Genomic DNA, 20,416 nt, shown 5'->3' on the forward strand with positions numbered 1-20,416 from the left:
GAAAGTTGGGTATTCATGTGACATACACTAGTTAATGGTCCGTTAAATTATTCAGTTGGTCAATATTGTCATCTACTTTGGGCCATGTGAGCATAAACCATCTACCGGTCCAATAACCCCTTTCATTGTGTTATCTATCTTGGGCCATAGGGACATTTTAGGCTAATTCAAAGTGACACATCTTGTTATAGGAAGCTGATTTTCATTCTTTATTTCAATTCTATTGCCCATCACCTATCATCCTTATTTTGTATCGTTACAAATTACTTTATTTTCTTTAAGCTTTGCTATTTTCATCATTCCCATCACCTTATAAACATTTACCGCAAATGATTCATAATTTATCATTATGGTTATTAATGCTAATAATTTTTAAAAATTCTGTAACTTAATCGGTGTTGAAAAAGAAGAAGACAGGGTAATAAATTTAATAGAGAAGTCTGAAATGATTATACTTTTTGCGGTCCTCTGTCTATTTTTCTGCGAGACTGTTCAACGCTAAAAAATGAAGTTTGATTTTTACTGTACTAGGAAAGATGTCTGTTTAGATAGCTAAAAAAGTTTGCACACTTATAGGCTAATGCTATACCGACTACTAAGAAAAGTCGAATCAAGTGTATGCATGAAGCTGGTAGAAATCTGATCTGATTGATAACTTACGAGCCTATCGCTTCATGCAGGTAGCAAACTGTCTACCCTTTCCTAGCAGTACGTTTTATCCAGTTTACTAAGCTGCTTACTCTCGTAAACACAGTATAATAGTCAGTGCGGCATTTTTTATGTCCCCAGCTTACAACCCCTCGCAGAATCCATCGTCCTCTTTCCCAACACGACAAAGGTCCACCGCTGTCCCCTCTACATCCGCCTGTCCTGCCTCTTCCTCCTGCACAGATCATGCTTTGGTTATCCACTTTGAAAAGTCTGTTGTTTCTCTTAGCACAGAACTGATAGCGTACGATTGGAAGTAACGTTTTCTGTAGGAAACTGGAGTATGCTCCACTGCTTCTGGTTTTACCCCAGCCTATAGTGAAAAAGCGTCAAGACTAAAGATTACATAATGCTTATTGGATAACCTATGTGGGAATCAGTAGATAAAGGGTACAGCTATTTCAAAAAAAAGGTTGGTGAAGGCGTTTTTGAATAATGTTGCCTGTTGCCTGTCGCCTGTTGCCTGTTGCCTGTTGCCTGTTGCCTGTTGCCTGTTGCCTGTTGCCTGTTGCCTGTTGCCTGTTGCCTGTTGCCTGTTGCCTGTTGCCTGTTGCCTGTTGCCTGTTGCCTGTTGCCTGTTGCCTGTTGCCTGTTGCCTGTTGCCTGTTGCCTGTTGCCTGTTGCCTGTTGCCTGTTGCCTGTTGCCTGTTGCCTGTTGCCTGTTGCCTGTTGCCTGTTGCCTGTTGCCTGTTGCCTGTTGCCTGTTGCCTGTTGCCTGTTGCCTGTTGCCTGTTGCCTGTTGCCTGTTGCCTGTTGCCTGTTGCCTGTTGCCTGTTGCCTGTTGCCTGTTGCCTGTTGCTGTTGCCTGTTGCCTGTTGCCTGTTGCCTGTTGCCTGTTGCCTGTTGCCTGTTGCCTTGTTGCCTGTTGCCTGTTGCCTGTTGCCTTTTGCTTGTTGCCTGTTGCCTGTTGCCTGTTGCCTTGTTGCCTGTTGCCTGTTGCCTGTTGCCTGTTGCCTGTTGCCTGTTGCCTGTTGCCTTTTGCTTGTTGCCTGTTTGCCTGTTGCCTTTTGCTTGTTGCCTGTTGCCTGTTGCCTGTTGCCTGTTGCCTGTTGCCTGTTGCCTGTTGCCTGTTGCCTGTTGCCTGTTGCCTGTTGCCTGTTGCCTGTTGCCTGTTGCCTGTTGCCTGTTGCCTGTTGCCTGTTGCCATAAAGCTAGTTCCATAAAGCTATACGGAATTCCCTACTTTTCTAAAATATAGGCTCATAAAACATAGAGACGAGAACCTGACATGAAACAACTTGTACCAGCGGCAACTCTGCTGCCCGGTTGCGGAAGCGGGATTGGATGGACAGCTCTGGTCATCTTGACTGGTCGATCAAGCCGTAGTAGAGCGATGTCTTTCTTATAATGATCCGCGCGGTAATATGAGTGGACATACCACCTCTTGACTTTGCGGTATTGTTGGAAGATCGTATTTCCTTTTCTCCTGTGCGCACCTGGTAAAAATGACCTGCACTCAATAATTCTGCAACATCAAACTTATAAATTGCATTATTAAATACAGCTGTTTCAAAAAGGTTGGTGAAGGTTTTGTTGCATGTTGCATGTTGCATGTTGCATGTTGCATGTTGCATGTTGCATGTTGCATGTTGCATGTTGCATGTTGCATGTTGCATGTTGCATGTTGCATGTTGCATATTGCATGTTGCATACAAAGCCCGAACTGCATTATGGGCGATGAGAATTCAATCAGCAAATGGCCACAAAGATTTAGAATGTTTCTAAACTTTGTCCGGAATATTTACCGGCATATTTACTTCTGTGCTGAAGTTATTACAATACATTTCGGGTTTGGTATGCAACATCCAACAAAACCTTCAACCTTTTTGAAAAAGTTAAATATATCATCAATGTTGGGATACACTGCCGATACACTTGATGCACGTGATAATGCATTCTAAAGGGGTATACATTAAGAAAAAAATCGATAACTACTAAGGCCCCGTCCACACGTATCCGCAAATTTTCGTATCCGCAAATTTTTTTTTGCGGATGCGAAAATGTGTGCGTCCACACGCAGCGTATTCGAATCGTTTTCACCGTCCACACGTGTCCGTTTTCGTAAAATTTGCGGATACAGACACAGAAATTTGCGGACACGTGTGGACGCAACCCGTATCCGCCAAATAAAATTTGCGGATACGTGTGGACGGGGCCTAAATATCTTACAAATTCGATTTTGTTGGACGGACATTCTGTATTCCATTGGTTTGGTGTAGTCAAGCATAGCAGGGATCGATCAATTATCGGCCATACTTGGAAAATACTGCACATGTACCCTACTTGGAATATAAGCCACTTACCTAAAACTACACTGTACTTTGAAAAGCATGGATTCATCAAGACACAGTGTGCAGCTGTTAACACTAAATGACGACTGATAAGAGATCCTCCACAGATGTGCCTATTGCTTCGTCTTAGGCGCATAGATACTTGCCAAGGGAACTCGTGCGGTCTTGCGTTCTCTCCATTGATCATTCGTACACTTATCCCACTAGACAGTCGACCATGGCCACTATCTATAACAGTACATCAAAGTAATATCATTTTTTGTAGAATACGCTCAATAGCAGATATTATGGATGCATGCAAATCAGATGCAAATGAGACAACAAGCAGACGAACAGACGAACGAGTAGACGAACGAACAGACGAACGAGTAGACGAACGAACAGACGAACGACAGACGAACGACAGACGAACGACAGACGAACGAACAGACGAACGACAGACGAACAAGCTGACGAACGAACAGACGAACGACAGACGAACAAGCTGACGAACGAACAGACGAACGACAGGTCGACGAACAGACGAACGAGTAGACGAACGAACAGACGAAAAACAGACAAACGAGCTAACAGACAAACGAGCTGACAAACAAACAAATGAGAGAACTAGACGACAAACTAGACAACCGGAAGAGCGAACAGACGAACGTACGTACGCCTAACGTTTAGACATAAATAAACGAACAAACGTTCGAGGAAACAAACAAATTAACAAGATACACAACGATTAGTCTTACAATAATAATCTAGAAAAATGTGAAATGTTTATCATGTTGTTTCAAACGTTTAGTGGTTTTTGGTTTGTCTTTATATCAACGGTTTTATAATTAACTCATAAACCTTAATTACAAATCTATTGTAGGTCTATTTCGACTATTCATAATACCAAGACCACGAATACTCATCCAGTGGAGCTAATGATTAAAATGATTATTATTAGGTTTGGAATGGATATTATTTGGATGATTGGGATTAGGTGTCTTGAGTGAAACAAAAACCAAGCACCTTCCCTTTTAATCGTATAAGGACAACTTTAAGCCGTTCGTGACTTCCTATCTTTGTGCCCAGGCCATTAATTATTCTCCTCGTATACTGTATAAATAAATATGTAAACGTTTTTTAACCAATAGTATGCTCGCGATGCAAGGATAGTACCATGGCCGAGCACCAATAACAATACTACTCAATAAAAAGAAAAATGTTTAATTCCTACAGCGTTGATAATCGCTCTCTCTCTTCCTATTACATATATTTATATAGAGAGAAAACCACTGGATCTGAGCAATCGCTCGCTCTGATTGGATACTATGGTACTAGGCTATCATCGTATCATCGACCGATTTACTCAACTTTTTGAGGAGGCTACAAAGGCTGTGCTTGAGGACAAAAAACCCTAAAAGATAGGAAAGAAAGAAAGAAAGAAAGAGAGAAAAAAAGAAACAAACAAACAAAAGAAAGAAAGAAAGGAAGGAAGGAAGAAAGAAAGAGAGAAAGAGAGAAAGAAAGAAAGAGAGGCTAACTTTTAATAACTATCTTAATACAAAAATTTCTAAACGTAACGGAAACCAAAACGAAAATAAAAACCATTTTTTAATGACTGATAAAGCTCTTTGTTCCTAGACTGAAAAATGGCACATCTAAATTTAATAAACACGTGACTAAAACAAAGTTAAATAAAGCAATTTACGAAAGCAATTAACAACCCGGCTAGACAACAAGATGGCTCATTTCACCAAACCACAAAAAGAATTGAAGTCCATTCGTGCAGCTACCGACAAGTTTTTAAAAATATTTCATCCAGTAGTTATTATTCCAGTCACTCTCCTCGTACATAATCTCATAGCCAACTCAACCAGGACTGAGGTCTCGTTGGCTATGAGCTCATGTACGACTCGAGTTCGTATATATATTATTATTGTCTTATACCAATGCAATTTCTTCTCTTCATTACCGGCTGAAAAAGGCAAGTAATGGCTTGCTGAAATATGGTTTTACTAAACACATTGTAATTTACGGTGTACTCTGATTGTCATTTATATATAATATATATATAGTGGTTGTTCACAAAAATTCTGCATATATATGTATATATGCATAAATATAGCGATTTGCAAAATTCTGCAAAGTCTGGTATGTCTATATAACTAATTTGCATATTTCCAGATTTTTTAAATAAAACGATTTTCAACCAAAAGTTAGCCAGATATCTATTATTAATGTTTACAATGTAACTATGATTATATTTCACTGAAAACATTGTATTCAGTCTTTATTAAAACGTTATTTAAAATCGAAATTACCCATAATGCACCCGATACAGAGATGTATCGATATTCATTTTATTCACAAAATTTTTGCAAAGCGCTGTATTTATTTACACACAATTTTCTCTGTTTCTTTTCTTTTAAGTTTTCTCTCTCTTTTTTCGTTCTTCCTTTTCCTGCTCCCAGTTTATTTTTCTTCCCTTGTCTTTTCTCCAGTTCATCTGGTCTTTTCTTAACGAATATAACAACCCAATTCCATACATTCCATTCAACATCATTATCCTACCTTGTGGAGCAGTTTTCAAAACGGTTCCGACGACGCCCAAGTCAGAAATACCAGCGAAAAGAATAAAACCAAAGGCAAGACCGACTGTCATCGCTATGAAGATGCCGAAAATAACGTTAACGCTACTATGAAAGACAAGCTGATGAGATACTAGCTAGGTGTTAACTAATACGGATCATGCAGGACGGATGATTTTAAAAAGGGGTTGTGGTTTAGCGGTTAAGCAGCAAGAGCACTTCCATTTTCACATCAGCGTGAGGCAATAGCGCCGGTTCAATATAATACATACTTTTCGCAGGAATAGGCGAAGCTCGGTTAGCTGTGCAAGGCATATTAGTGCAAGCCCTTCTGTGCTAGAGGTCCATAGTTCGATCCTCAAGATCGATCTCCAGTCTGCTTTGACTTATCTCTAATCCGTCTTCACCTTTGAATACTCTTCTTAAGACAGAGCACTGATGGACAGCGGCGTATAAAGTGCGTGCGCACTGTCGGCTTCCTGGAGTACCAGACACGCAGCTAAAAGAATATAGCCTCCCACGCAGACGTTCTTAGTGTATGTCACGCAAAGGAGTTCCCTTCCCACGAGCGTGGCTTCTGAAGGAACTACCGAAGGAACTACCTTTTTTCGCTTCATTCATTTATACATTCGTTTATTCGTTTATTTTCTTTCTTTCCTATCTCCCTTCTTTCTTCTTCCCCTTCCTCTCCTTGTTACTTTTGCTTAAGGGAGCACGGCAGAACGAATTTCATTCCGTCGTGCTCTCTTGGTTTGCTGTGATCATTTAAGTCTTCCTACTATGTCAGGACTTTGCAGGGAGTTTAAAATGTTATTAATGTTGTGCAAAGTTTCCTTTTTTTAAATGCACTTTTTCGGACATATTCCAAAAGCCAGATTTCTTTGGTGAATGTATTTTTCTTTTTTTTCTTTTCTTTTTTTCTTTTTTTTTTTTTAAGGTTGCCACTGTAATAGAGCAGTTTTTAGATTGCGAACGCTCGTGGGCTCAAATAATCCAAAGTAATCAACTCTCTTCGTTGGTATGGACATTTGTAAGATGGACGTTTCTTCTACCAAAATTGCTGATTTTTATTACCAAGCTTTCGGGTCGATGGGCCATCATCAGGAATACAAAAAATTACAAATACATTACAAGTAATCAGTCCTTCCTTCCTTCCTTCTTTCTTTCTTTTCTCATGCTTCACAAACCAAGCAGGTAACCAGAACCGTTACCACAGCAACAGCTAACAGCGTCAAATGAACCATAAGCCATTCTTACATCATAGTTTACAAACAGGTCACAATATCAAAACACTAAAAGATAAAAGACCCTGAAAAATGATGCCAAAATAACCAAGAATGGAAAATTCCAGACATGGAAAAAAAAACGTATATTCCCTATTAATTCTCCTGGAGATTGTTCTACTCATTGGCCGTGGACATTTAACAGGTTTTAACGAGGGTAAAGCGACGTTTTGTAAATGTGAAGATTTTCCCATCGATGGCAAACCGTTCATGGCACTATGGAATGCCCCGACAGGTGGCTGTTCGAAAAATTTCAGTATTCCTATAGAACTTGGTGACTTTAAAATATTATCCAACCCACAGCAAACTTGGAATGGGAAATATGTGGTTGTATTCTACAATGCTCAATTGGGCTACTATCCATATTTTACTAACGCTGAAGGAACGAACAACCACAATGGCGGGATGCCCCAGGTAAGGTGTCATAACATGGCAATTACCTTTAACTGCTTGATGAACCAAAGCTGATCGGTCGTTTTCGGTCGCTGATTCTGATTAACAAATACAGCAGTCACTTAACTATATCTTCTTGTCCATCTAAACGGTAGAAATTTCCAGAATACTGATTCACAAAAATCATCGTCAATTTATTTTTAAAAAAGATTATGACCTCAATTAGACTGTACTCTAATTTTGTATACATTTTACATTCGTCAATAATAAACACTCAATGTACAAATCTTCCAGTAGGTTCTCAAAGAAATGCCACGTTCGAAGATGTGACGAATATTTCATGGTTCATTTTATATAAGATACTCTTGAAAAATGTGGCCTTCTTTTGTCTTAGACGTTCTCACTGAAATTATTTTCACCATTTGAAGTTGTAACCCGAAAAACCGATCCTAATTTTACGCCTTATCGAGTTGACGTAACACCTGTCCACTAATTTTTATTTTTTGCGACCCGTCCCAGACACCTAGCCTCAACAGACCATTTTGGAGTTCCAAATAGACCATTTGCCAAACATGGCGGCCGAAAATTGAAATGAGTTAAATTAAAAAACCAATACCAGCACTAGAAAGAGCACCTTTACTTTAGTAACCCTACAAAGTGAAGTTTTTCCCACTGAAATTCTTTTTCCCCAGCTGTGGAAGTTGTAACCAGAAAAACCGATCCTAATTTTACGCCTTATCGAGTTGACGTAACACCTGTTCACTAATTTTTTATTTTTTGCGACCCAGTCCCAGACACCTATTGGTTTTTGGTATTGGTTTTTCACTCAGTTTAATTTTAACTCGAATATGTGGTCACCAATTTGGCAAAGGGTCTATTACCCTTATTACATACCGATACGCGGCTAACCCCGAGTCAATGAGCTGAGTCTGTAATCAAGGAACACAGCGGTAATTTGGAACTCGAAAATGGTTTATTTAGATCGTATACGGCTGTTCATTAAATATTTCTTTCCTATTTCAAGTTAGTAGACTTGAATATCCATATCAGGAAATCCACGAAAGACATTATCAAACGAATACCAGACCCCCACTTCAATGGACTGGCCGTTATTGATTGGGAGGGCTGGAGACCAATATGGAGTCGTAACTGGGGATCCAAGAAAATCTACCAGACCCGGTCGATCGAGATTTTGAGATCCCAGCATCCTGATTGGTCAATGGAGCAACTGGTTGAGCAGGCTCAATACCAGTTTGAAAACCATGCACAAAGGATGATGCACGAGACGCTGAAGCTTGGGAAGTTCCTGCGACCGAAGGCGAAGTGGGGTTTTTATGGATTTCCAGATTGTTATGGGCACGAAAATACAAATTACATGTGCTCTGACGAGGTAAGATTAAAAACAGCAAAAAAAAAAAAAAAAAAAAAAAAGCAATAACTTTTGCTCGGATAAAATATCGTCCGTCGTTCAATGATCGAATAGGAATTGACTTATTTAGAAATTTGTTTTCGCGGAGGAAGGTGAACCAGAAAAACCGCGGAAGTACATTTCAAATCGAACACGTGATGCCAATGTTGTACCACGTGGACAAGTTTTTTTACTCCGTGATTGAAACTTGACTGAAGTTTGATCACGTGGTGTAAAAACTTTTCCACGTGGTACAACATTGGCATCACGTGGTCGATTTGAAATGTACTTGCGGATAACATAACAGACGCTACGAAGGCGATTAAAAAATCACAACTGCCTCGGTCTACTGGGAAGAGTAGTAGGAGAGAACCAACCTAGCAAAGCTACTCGCATACGACACCGAGCCCGAGAATCGAACCCGGGACGAATCAATAAGAGGCGAGTGCTCCACCGTTACGAGCTTCCCCAAATGATCAAGGCTTTAGTTACAAAAACTACACATTATAGATATGTAAGACACGGTCGTCATGAAAAAAACAACAACATAAACGAACAGCAGTGTTACTTAGCTTAGTGATTTTATGTTTTTTTTCTTTTTAATTCCCAGCACAAAGACTTCAACGATAGACTTCAGTGGATGTTTTCTGACAGCACGGCTCTATTTCCTTCCATCTACCTTCCAGAAAACTCACCAACAAATGGCGCATTTGTCAGAGGACGTCTTTTGGAGACACTGAGGTTGAGAGAGAAGTACTCAAAGAAAGGATCGTCCTTACCAATTTTTCCGTACTTCAGACTCATCTACGAAAAAAATCCACTGAATTACGACTTTCTTACTAACGTACGTCTAAGTTTCTGCTTAACATGAAGTTTTTATTTGTTTTATATTTATATAAGCTAATTTCCGGTACAGCAGAGGCAGACGATGCAACAATTCTAATTCCTTTCACTGCTGCTCTAGATGTAAAACTGTTTTCGCTACTCTTTTTTCCTCTGTTGCATGCTAGATTGCTATCTTTCTTTCTTTTCTTTCGTTTTTTCTTTCTGCAACCATGCAACCATGCAACCATGCATCCCTTTATCCCTTTATCCCTTTATCCCTGCATCCATGCATGCATGCATCCACGTATCAAATCCCTCCCTCCCTCCATGCATGCATGCATCCATTTATCCATCTGTTATTTATATTGTTCAATACCCAGGTGGACCTATACAATACCATTGGGCAAGCAGCAGATTTCGGCGCAGCTGGTATCGTTATGTGGGGAAATAGACGCGACGAAAACACTTCCCCTGAAATCTGCCGTGAGTTAAACGACTACATCCAAACTCACCTTGGACCCTATTTTAAAAACACTGAACAAGAAAGTGAGAAATGCAGTGAGGAAAGATGTAATGGAAATGGTAGATGTATAAAAGAAAATATGGCGATTGAATTTAATATTTACCAAGACGACATTCAAAGGAAAACCTGTCCAGGAATACCCAAGAGATTTTCTTTTCAAAACCGAAAAAATAACTCTAAACTTAGCAAAAATATGAAAACTGCCAGTAATCTTGTTGATAAATTAAAAGAAACGGCTGGGAAAGAAATGTCAAACACTGTTGTTCAAAAAGAAGAAGAAAACACGAACAACTCAAAGCTGAAAAGCAATGATAAAACTGCTTTAAAAGAAGCAGCAAAGCCAAGAAAGAAAAGCTTTAGCAAAGAAGAAACAGAAAGCAGAAATGATAACACGAACCATAAAAAATACGAGTCGAAAGAATCGATAAAAGATTTCGTCACAGCAAAAAGCGCAAAGATCGACAGAGTACCATTTTTGGACGTGCATGAGGAAGCTCTCAGCGATAAAAAGTAAGTTCTGAATGATATCTTAATAGCATCTTTACCTTTGGTTTTACCTTAGTACCTAAGTTTTTCTTTGCCTAAGTTTTTAATCTTGTGCCCTTGGTGTAAGAGAATAGCTCCATAAAAAAAAAACATTTTTGTCCCGTTAAAAACTTGTAATTTACCGAAAAATTACTGGTCAACCCTCGACTTAAAAGATATTTTATCTTCCCGATTGTTCTTTCAACCTCTTTTAGTTTCAATTGCAAATCATTCGGTATGACGACGGTCCCTTTTGGCTTCGTAAACCGATCTGCTCATTCCTCCACTTCCATCTTATTCTAAAACACAAATACTTTCTAATTAGTTTTCTTATTTTAATATGAAAAAAATAATGAAAAAAAAAAAAAAAAAAAAAAAAATTAATTAAAAAAAAAAAAAAAGAATGATGAAAAATTGAAAGAATTGCAATTTTAAGTAACGATTATTTATTATTCCTGTCATATTTTAGTCGTACGTCTTCTACGAGGTCAGAAACTCCAAACCAACCAGCAGACCTTCCTTCAGAAACAATTTATTGCAACAAAACTGAGTCAGGAACTACGAAATGCATGGTGGTCAGGAGACATAACTCCATGAAACTCTCCAAACATAATAATTTTGAAATTCCTAAGATTTACGCTGTATTGATATCTATATCTCTGGGTGGTGCTTTTGTGCTATCTACAGTTTATTTGGCTAGTTATTATTACTTTAATATATTTAAAAAGAGGCAAGCGTAGAAATAGCTTCAAAATATTTAATGTCTTTGTTACTTCCTTCAAAAAAGAGCTTGAAATTAATTTTGAGCTGGAGTTTTTCAAAGGAAACAAGGAAGTTTTTTTGTATTATCATTTCAGTATTTTCTACAGTTCTTTACCGCCGAGGCCAGACAGGTTTTTTTCCTGCTATTAAATTCAATTTTAAAAAAATAATTACTATAATGCTTTCTAAACTTTGGAATTAAAATCTGTTTGGAAATCAGAGGAAATAAGCCAGCTCTCCTCTCCTCTCCTCTCCTCTCCCCCCCCCCCCCCCCCCCCTCCCCTCCCCTACCATTCCCTCCTCTGCTATTTCAGCACAGGCTGCTAAAAAGATCCACTCTAAACTATGTATTTGTGACCTCGACCGAGCTCATAAACATAAATGCCTGAAGATATTTTAACGATACTTTCTTTGGGGGTTTGTTGGAGTGTCTCTGTCTACATCTTCATGAACCGGAAACGGAAGTAGACAAGGTGTAGCTCACGGTCAGCCCTGGCACTAGTACTGCTATTCAATATGGCGGATGAACCACAACAGTATCTTATCCAAAACACATGCGAGGGTGTTGACGAAGAAAACCTCTCTGTTCCCAAACAACAGCAAACTTTCTAGAAAGATTGCTTCTCAGTTCCTTGAGTATGCGACTGGCAACTGCTTTCTTCTGTAGGCCAACTCCAAAATTTATATTCGCTTGTGTTACGAGCTCGCTTCTGACTCTTCTCTTTGCTTGGTATAATTGTCGAATACCTAGAGCTGCGTTGCCTGTACTGGCGCAAAGAGACGATAATCTCGACCAACTCAATCCAGATCCTCAGATTTACTGTGCGGATCTAGTGTCCAAGGCTCTGCGAGAGCGAGAGGATCAAGAATATGCCGAGGAGAAAGAACGAGAGCAAAAACTTCAAGCAAACTGCCCCAAAGGAATACCATTCCAACCTATAGATGTTATCGTCAATGGGGGTGAAACAAAAGTTGAAGGACGCCTAGATTCTGATTCTGACGAGCCGTACGTACCGTTTTCCTTCGTTAAGAACTACTTTGAGATCTACGGAGATGTGCAAAAGGTTGATAACAAGAAGGTCTTGGAGTGGCGACACTCTTATTCAGAAATCCACGAATCCAAACATAAATATGACCCAAAAGGACCTTTCCTATGGTTTCAGAGTTATCACGTCGAAGGGAGACAGAGGGTCTTGTGTATAAGTGGCCGAGAAGAGGTCCCGGTGTCGTCTCAATGGAATCCTAAGGGCCACTTCTATCCTATACAAATAGCGCAGTATGGTCTATCTCATTATAGCATGTTCCAAGTTGAGCGAAACTCAAGAGGAAAAGTCAGAGTTTTCGAGGACGGCGAAGCGGGACCCGAGTCAGAACAGAACTGGGTCGCAAACTCGCCGAACAAAGTCGAAAATATCTACGATAAAGAGCGGAATTCAAGAGTTATAAAGTTTTTTACTTCAGGTAAGCGTTGGGTTGTTTCTGTAGTGTTCAAGTCGTGCCTTACATCAATTCACAGTGGATATAACAGCAGTAGGCATCCACGATATTTGTAGGCCAATTATAAATTTTACACCCGTGTTATATACTCACGCGCGTACGTTGCGATCTTCACAATGTACTTGAAAAACCTTTAGACATTAAACTGTCGTTCGAGACATTAAACTGTCACAATATTGTACTTTGTTAAGCATTAAATCTAAGATACACACAAATGCTAAGAATACTCAAGTCCTATCGATTAAACTTTTTGTCTTGCGAGTTAATTTAGTTGATTAATGACTGAGCAAGGAATTCCATTCATTCAGGTTTTTGAAAAGCCACCTCGGGGTTAAGTTTGGTCTATACCTTTTTACACGTCTAAGCGTTAATTCTAATCCGTAAAGAGTGCAAACTGGTTAATCGGACAGAAAGGGTCTTTTTTTATAAACTTAAATTAGACCAACAATGAGTTGTACTATGTACAAACATGCAGTAGACACAGTTTAAAAAAAACTCAAGTGGCATACGTGGTGCTAATTCACAGTTAAATCGTTGGACGACTTGTACTCGGCTTGTAACATCGTTATAAAGTCCAGGTTTCTTAATCAATTTTTTTTATTATTATTGGCTTGCTTTATTTGTAATACTCTTCTTTTCTAAGTCCATAAAGGCACATAACTCTTCAATGATTTTTAAGATAATGATCTTGTCTAGAGCATTCGTAATTTAAGCTTTTTAAGACGTTCCTTGGTTGACTCCAAGGTTAAACTTGATGGAAAAGCTCTTTAATGAGGGCTTATCCTAAAACTGAAATTCATTTCTGTTTTACCCTCCCAAAAAAATAAATGGGGAAAATGAAACTTCCTAAGCACGTTATAAAATATTTCTGAAGGTGTTTTGTTTTCAGGTTTTTGTTTTCATTTTATTTTTTACCTTGTACTAATTTGTTTTCGTGGGCGCCCTTTTTAGTGAGTGCCAGATTTTAAACGAATTTTCAAACAAGGACTCATGTGCAAAAGTCATTGCATCTATCTTTCTGCCTATCTAATTTGAAATAGGCCTTTTTTTCATTAGGTATTAAGTATTATATTTTTAATCTCTGAGCCTTTAGGGTCTCATGTGATATTCAAACTTTTGTACCAAATCAGAAACAGAAATGCCCAAACCTGTTGAGACACAAGCTGATAGTTATTAAATGCATTTTTAATTTCAGTGTTGAAATGCATAAAGTCTAAAAAATAGGAACATGTGGAAGCATTTTAGTTTTGCATAATTTTTAGACCATACAATTTGGTTCATGTGTGCGGATACTGAAAGAAAAATGTTCTAGAGCTTGGCAGGGGTGCTTTTGGAACAATTATTATTGGATTTTTAATCTAATGGAAATAAATGTTTATTCTAAGTTAATGGTGTAGCACAGTGGGATACTAATGAATTAATATATATTGAGGCTTTTGGGTGCATTGATCAATCAACATGCTAATGCTAGTTACTAGTACAAAGCCAAAATAATCAAGGAAGAAAGAGAGAGAGGGAGAGGGGGGGGGGGGGGGGGTAAAGAAATGGGAGGGATAGAGAAAGGTTAAATAATGAAGGAAATAAGAAAATGGAAAAGAAAGATAAAATAATGAAATGGAATGTCGAAGTAAGGAGAGAGAGAAAAACATGAAGAAAAAATGAAAAGTAAAAGGTAAAATCAAAAGAAAGGAAAGGTAACAAAGACAGTAACTTCACCTCACTTCATCATTACGAAGTTGGGATTGCTCAAAAGAAAAAGGAAAAGAAAGATAAATTAGTGAAATGGAATGGAGAAGAAGGGAAAAAGGAGATGAGATAAAAAGTAAAAGGAAAGGAAAAACTAAAGAAAGGAAGTATAATAAAGACAGCTTGTAACTGATCACCTCACTATCATTATGGTGTGTGGAATGCTCAACCATAATGCATAGCACAAGAATTGAAGGAGTATTTAAAGTTTTTTTTCTTTGGGGGGGGGGGGGGGGAGTTTGTTCCATTGTTATCAAGGGAATACTCAACTCCATTTGGTAGAAAGACGGATGTCCTATTCCACCTTAACCTTTTCAAGCATACATATTTCTGAGATACAGCTATTTCAGCTATTTCAAAGGTTGAAGGGCCTTGGGGAATGACGATTTGTGATTGACAATTGCACAACCCTAAGGAACTGTGGTAATTCATCGAAACAAGGCTAATTGAGATGTTTTAAATTGTTTTGTCAACTACAAACAACACTAAATATCTCAAAAATAGCCTATGTGTTCTTGACAAGAATTTCAATAACAAGCATCAATCATACCAGCTATTTTTTGATCTTAAAATAACCTATCTACTATACCTCATCATTCATTGCCTATCGCCATTCACTCCTTCATCTTTTTTTTTAATAGCTGTATACCTATTCTGAGTCAAAAACGAATTACCAATATATGTTTTAGAGGTCTTTATGAGATTCTGGCTTTTTCTTTTCAACTCTTTCTTATCCTAACAATTATTACGGAAGAAGGATAATCAGCTTAATAATTTCAAATCTCTTGAATGCAACTTTGGGGAGCTAATGGATTGAGGTATTAGGTATTGAAGGTTTAGTTACTAGACATATCATTTAGCCAAGATGCCCTAAAGGGATTTTTATGTCACTGCTTAGTGCTAATGTCATTGAGTGTCTCATATAGAGTATCAAATGGCTGCCGGTTTTTGCTCAAGCTATATATTTTTTGAAATATTTTGCATAATTGAGGTCAGTTGTGTTGTAATAGTATCAATTCGTATCAACATTTATCTTTCACATTAATATAGATATAATTAAGGCTTTATAACTAAGGCTGTTCGTGAATATTTTACATAATTGGTGTCAGTTGTGATGTAATAGCATTAATTTGTATCTACATTTATCTTTCACATTAATATAGATATAATTAAGGCTTTATAACTAAGGCTGTTCGTGAATATTTTACATAATTGGTGTCAGTTGTGTTGTAATAGTATCAACTCGTATCTACATTTATTTGATACATTAAGATGATAATATACATTATAACCAAGGCTGTTCGATGCACACAGAAAGTTTTGCTCGTTAGTAACGCAATTTGAGATTTTTTTGGTTTTGCGAACGCTAGGAAAAGTTGCATTGCGTACATGCGACGTAGCAACAGCGGCAGCAGTGTTTTCAAGCATTGAAACATTTTATACGTAAAATTCAAAATATCTGAACTTTTCTTTGTAGCATTTAGCCGGTAAAATCGCACTCTTTAACGTCGGTGTAAGAAAATTGAAAATTACCGATGCGCTTTACATCTTGCGACACAGAATTTGGTTTCTTTCTCCTTTTTTTTTTTTTTATTTTTTTCCCCCACGCAAGTGCGTTTTTTTTTTTGAGGCCAAACATCTGGTGCTCTTCAAGTCGCAGAGATATAAAACTGGTTCTAAACCTACCAAACCGGTTTTTTTAAACATTGCAGATTTACATGGCGAGGGAGTGGTCCTGCACCTGGACAGTTCCACCAAGGAATATATCCTGTCTTTCAATCTGAAGCTATTCGGTCCAGGGCGTGTCTCCGTGTCCATAGAAACCAACAATGCCGTCCAACATGTCATTCACTACACGAATGATAACAAATTGATAGACGTCGAAGGGAATGACATTTTCTTGGGTTTGGGAAGTCAAGAAGGTTGGCGAAAGATAACTAGAAATCTCGACACAGATTTAAGAAAAGGTTTGCGCATCATTTATGGTCTTTCCAAGAAACCCAAAACAACTTCAAAATTAATAGTGACGGACATACAGAGTATTATTCTTCATGGGAGTGGAATGATTGACAATATAACTCTAAGTCGTACAGCTAGAGTCGACTTCTTCATGGCTGCAGCTGATTGGCTCGTTCGTTACCAAGACGACAAAGGTGGCTGGCCCATTTCGGTGAAGAGAAAGATTCTTGATGGTTTAGAAATCAAACCCGGTTGGTACTCAGCCATGGCGCAAGGCCAGGCCATGTCGCTTTTAACCCGCGCGTATTATTTTACTAAAAACACAACTTACCTTAAAGCAGCTTTACGAGCCACTTCGCTCTATCGTGTAGCCTCCGAAAATGGCGGCGTTAGGGCCACATTTATGGACAAATACCACTGGTATGAGGAATATCCTACTACACCCTCTTTATACGTTCTTAATGGTTTTATTTATTCACTCATTGGGCTACATGATTTGACGTTAGCAGCTCCGAAAGATCAGCTAAAGGATGCCTTGGAGCTGTTTAATGATGGGATGAAGTCGCTGAAAAAGCTACTTCTTATGTTCGACGCCGGTTTTGGGACGTTTTATGATCTTCGACACGTTTCTTTTCAAGCTGCTCCGAACTTAGCTCGTTGGGACTACCACACTTTACATGTTAGTTTATTGCATTTTCTAAGTGGTATTGACAATGATCCTTTATTCAAAACGACTGCAGTAAGATGGACTGGGTATACCAAAGGAAAAAGAGCTAAGCATAACTAGGATATTTAATTTGAAAGCGCGCATGCGCAGAATCTCATAGTATCAGGGCGATGGTTATATTGGGAGTCGACTAGCCTTGCGTTTTCAGCACCGTTCGAGTCTCCAAGAGTTTGCGGTCTGACATGGTTTATTAAAAAACAAACAGGCAATTTTTTCTCAAGGACCTTAATGACCGGCTTTGATGTACCACAAAACGAAAAAAAGAGAGGGAAAAAAGTTAACCATTTCGGCAAATTTCAAAAGTTGTCCAAGTGAATATTAGCAGAAACATACTCCATCTAGTTTCATGGCCAAGGCTTCTGCATTTAGTTGCGTTCGCAGCGACAAATCTTTGCTACGGCTTAGGGACGGACCATTAGATTTTTGAGGGTGGGGGTTGGGCAAAAACCCAAAGAAATGTCAAGCACAGCTCTAAAGAGTGAAAAAATAATCGTGCATAAGAAAAGCGCTAGAAAAAAATTTCAAAAAAAAAAAAAAAATCCTGCACAAAATAAATTGCCCAACCCCCCCCCCCCCTTTCCTCCCTCAAAAATCTAATGGTCCGTCCCTTAGTCAAGCGTCTCTGTATCGATCTACTCGGATATCCTCGAGTTTGTCTTGCTTCCGTGTCAAGCGCGAAATCGTATAACTTGCAATCATGAAAAAATAGGGTTTTGGTGGACGTTTTTACGCCTGGCTTTGTGTTTTCCGACTCACGACTTCATAATCGTAAGGACGATTTCGTCCATTATAGACCTCTTCACCTTGTGTCCATGTGTCAATGTATGACCACGTGTTACTCTCTGAAAATAACATATATTTATTTGAGTCGTATCGGCCATTTTCATGTGACTTCTCATACGAAACCGTTATATAGCGCAACGTGTAAAAGTGTGACCACATCAAATGTATTCGCATACTTCAGTGCACGGCGGGTTTTTTTCCTGCCAAACGAGCGTTTGCACCCCTTATTTGATAAAACCATCCAGCTTCCTATCGAAATGTGTCGGTTTAACTTAGGCCCCGTCAGCACTATGCCGAATAAATTTGAATCCGAATTTATATTTATTCGGTTAGGCCCACCGTCCACACTAGAAGAATGCAAATACATTAAATGTGGTCATACGTTTGCGCGTTTATAAACAAAGAAAGGATACACCGCTAAACAAAGAAATGATACTCTAGGGAATGACACATGGTCTGAAAGTGGTAAACATTAAACAAAGAAATGATACTCTAGGGAATGACACGTGGTCTGAAAGTGGTAAACATTAAACAAAGAAATGATACTCTAGGGAATGACACGTGGTCTGAAAGTGGTAAACATTAAACAAAGAAATGATACTCTAGGGAATGACACATGGTCTGAAAGTGGTAAACATTAAACAAAGAAATGATACTCTAGGGAATGACACGTGGTCTGAAAGTGGTAAACATTAAACAAAGAAATGATACTCTAGGGAATGATACATGGTCTGAAAGTGGTAAACATTAAACAAAGAAATGATACTCTAGGGAATGACACATGGTCTGAAAGTGGTAAACATTAAACAAAGACATGATACTCTAGGGAATGACACATGGTCTGAAAGTGGTAAACATTAAACAAAGAAATGATACTCTAGGGAATGACACGTGGTCTGAAAGTGGTAAACATTAAACAAAGAAATGATACTCTAGGGAATGACACGTGGTCTGAAAGTGGTAAACATTAAACAAAGAAATGATACTCTAGGGAATGACACATGGTCTGAAAGTGGTAAACATTAAACAAAGAAATGATACTCTAGGGAATGACACGTGGTCTGAAAGTGGTAAACATTAAACAAAGAAATGATACTCTAGGGAATGATACATGGTCTGAAAGTGGTAAACATTAAACAAAGAAATGATACTCTAGGGAATGATACATGGTCTGAAAGTGGTAAACATTAAACAAAGACATGATACTCTAGGGAATGACACATGGTCTGAAAGTGGTAAACATTAAACAAAGAAATGATACTCTAGGGAATGACACGTGGTCTGAAAGTGGTAAACATTAAACAAAGACATGATACTCTAGGGAATGACACGTGGTCTGAAAGTGGTAAACATTAAACAAAGACATGATACTCTAGGGAATGACACGTGGTCTGAAAGTGGTAAACATTAAACAAAGAAATGATACTCTAGGGAATGACACGTGGTCTGAAAGTGGTAAACATTAAACAAAGAAATGATACTCTAGGGAATGACACATGGTCTGAAAGTGGTAAACATTAAACAAAGACATGATACTCTAGGGAATGACACGTGGTCTGAAAGTGGTAAACATTAAACAAAGAAATGATACTCTAGGGAATGATACATGGTCTGAAAGTGGTAAACATTAAACAAAGAAATGATACTCTAGGGAATGACACATGGTCTGAAAGTGGTAAACATTAAACAAAGAAATGATACTCTAGGGAATGACACATGGTCTGAAAGGGGTAAACATTAAACAAAGACATGATACTCTAGGGAATGACACGTGGTCTGAAAGTGGTAAACATTAAACAAAGGAATGATACTCTAGGGAATGACACGTGGTCTGAAAGTGGTAAACATTAAACAAAGACATGATACTCTAGGGAATGACACATGGTCTGAAAGTGGTAAACATTAAACAAAGACATGATACTCTAGGGAATGACACATGGTCTGAAAGTGGTAAACATTAAACAAAGAAATGATACTCTAGGGAATGACACGTGGTCTGAAAGTGGTAAACATTAAACAAAGAAATGATACTCTAGGGAATGACACGTGGTCTGAAAGTGGTAAACATTAAACAAAGAAATGATACTCTAGGGAATGACACATGGTCTGAAAGTGGTAAACATTAAACAAAGACATGATACTCTAGGGAATGACACATGGTCTGAAAGTGGTAAACATTAAACAAAGAAATGATACTCTAGGGAATGACACGTGGTCTGAAAGAGTAAAACATCACGCCCAAGGTAAAGCGGTCTATTTCGAGACGCTTTAAACATTTGGGTGCCTCTATCATTTAGAAAGCAGCAAGCATAAGTGGGAACGTTTTTCAATATTTGAGAGGAGAAGAGAAGGAATTTTTTTATTGTGAATGCAGCACGACAGAAACAGATTTTAATATTTTATTTGTCATTATTTTAAA

The 20,416-nt window shown here is 38.4% G+C and overlaps 3 protein-coding genes across 3 annotated transcripts; 2 read left to right on the forward strand and 1 right to left on the reverse strand.

The window, feature by feature from the left end:
• Positions 1-182: 182 nt before the first annotated feature.
• Positions 183-5,737, reverse strand: LOC148908443 (chymotrypsinogen A-like). The gene is made up of 4 exons (XM_089035580.1): positions 5,550-5,737; positions 3,012-3,227; positions 1,932-2,144; positions 183-1,021 (listed from the first exon to the last, which is right to left on the reverse strand). The coding sequence occupies exons 1-4, from the start codon at positions 5,638-5,640 to the stop codon at positions 693-695; spliced, it is 849 nt and encodes a 282-aa protein (XP_088891706.1). The 5' UTR covers positions 5,641-5,737; the 3' UTR covers positions 183-692.
• A 1,127-nt stretch (positions 5,738-6,864) lies between these two features.
• LOC116299091 (hyaluronidase-1) lies at positions 6,865-11,504 on the forward strand. The gene is made up of 5 exons (XM_031707725.2): positions 6,865-7,263; positions 8,267-8,632; positions 9,261-9,494; positions 9,856-10,508; positions 10,993-11,504. Exons 1-5 carry the CDS (start codon positions 6,904-6,906, stop codon positions 11,261-11,263), a joined length of 1,884 nt encoding a protein of 627 aa, XP_031563585.2. The 5' UTR covers positions 6,865-6,903; the 3' UTR covers positions 11,264-11,504.
• A 292-nt stretch (positions 11,505-11,796) lies between these two features.
• On the forward strand, positions 11,797-19,977 carry LOC116299102 (D-glucuronyl C5-epimerase B). The gene is made up of 2 exons (XM_031707737.2): positions 11,797-12,746; positions 16,241-19,977. The coding sequence occupies exons 1-2, from the start codon at positions 11,924-11,926 to the stop codon at positions 17,272-17,274; spliced, it is 1,857 nt and encodes a 618-aa protein (XP_031563597.1). The 5' UTR covers positions 11,797-11,923; the 3' UTR covers positions 17,275-19,977.
• The last annotated feature ends 439 nt before the right edge of the window (positions 19,978-20,416 follow it).

Source organism: Actinia tenebrosa, unplaced genomic scaffold, assembly GCF_029948245.1.
Source record: "Actinia tenebrosa isolate PJP-AT-01 unplaced genomic scaffold, QUT_ActTen_1.0 PGA_scaffold3__52_contigs__length_22856419, whole genome shotgun sequence".
NCBI classification, from domain to species: Eukaryota; Metazoa; Cnidaria; class Anthozoa; order Actiniaria; family Actiniidae; genus Actinia; species Actinia tenebrosa.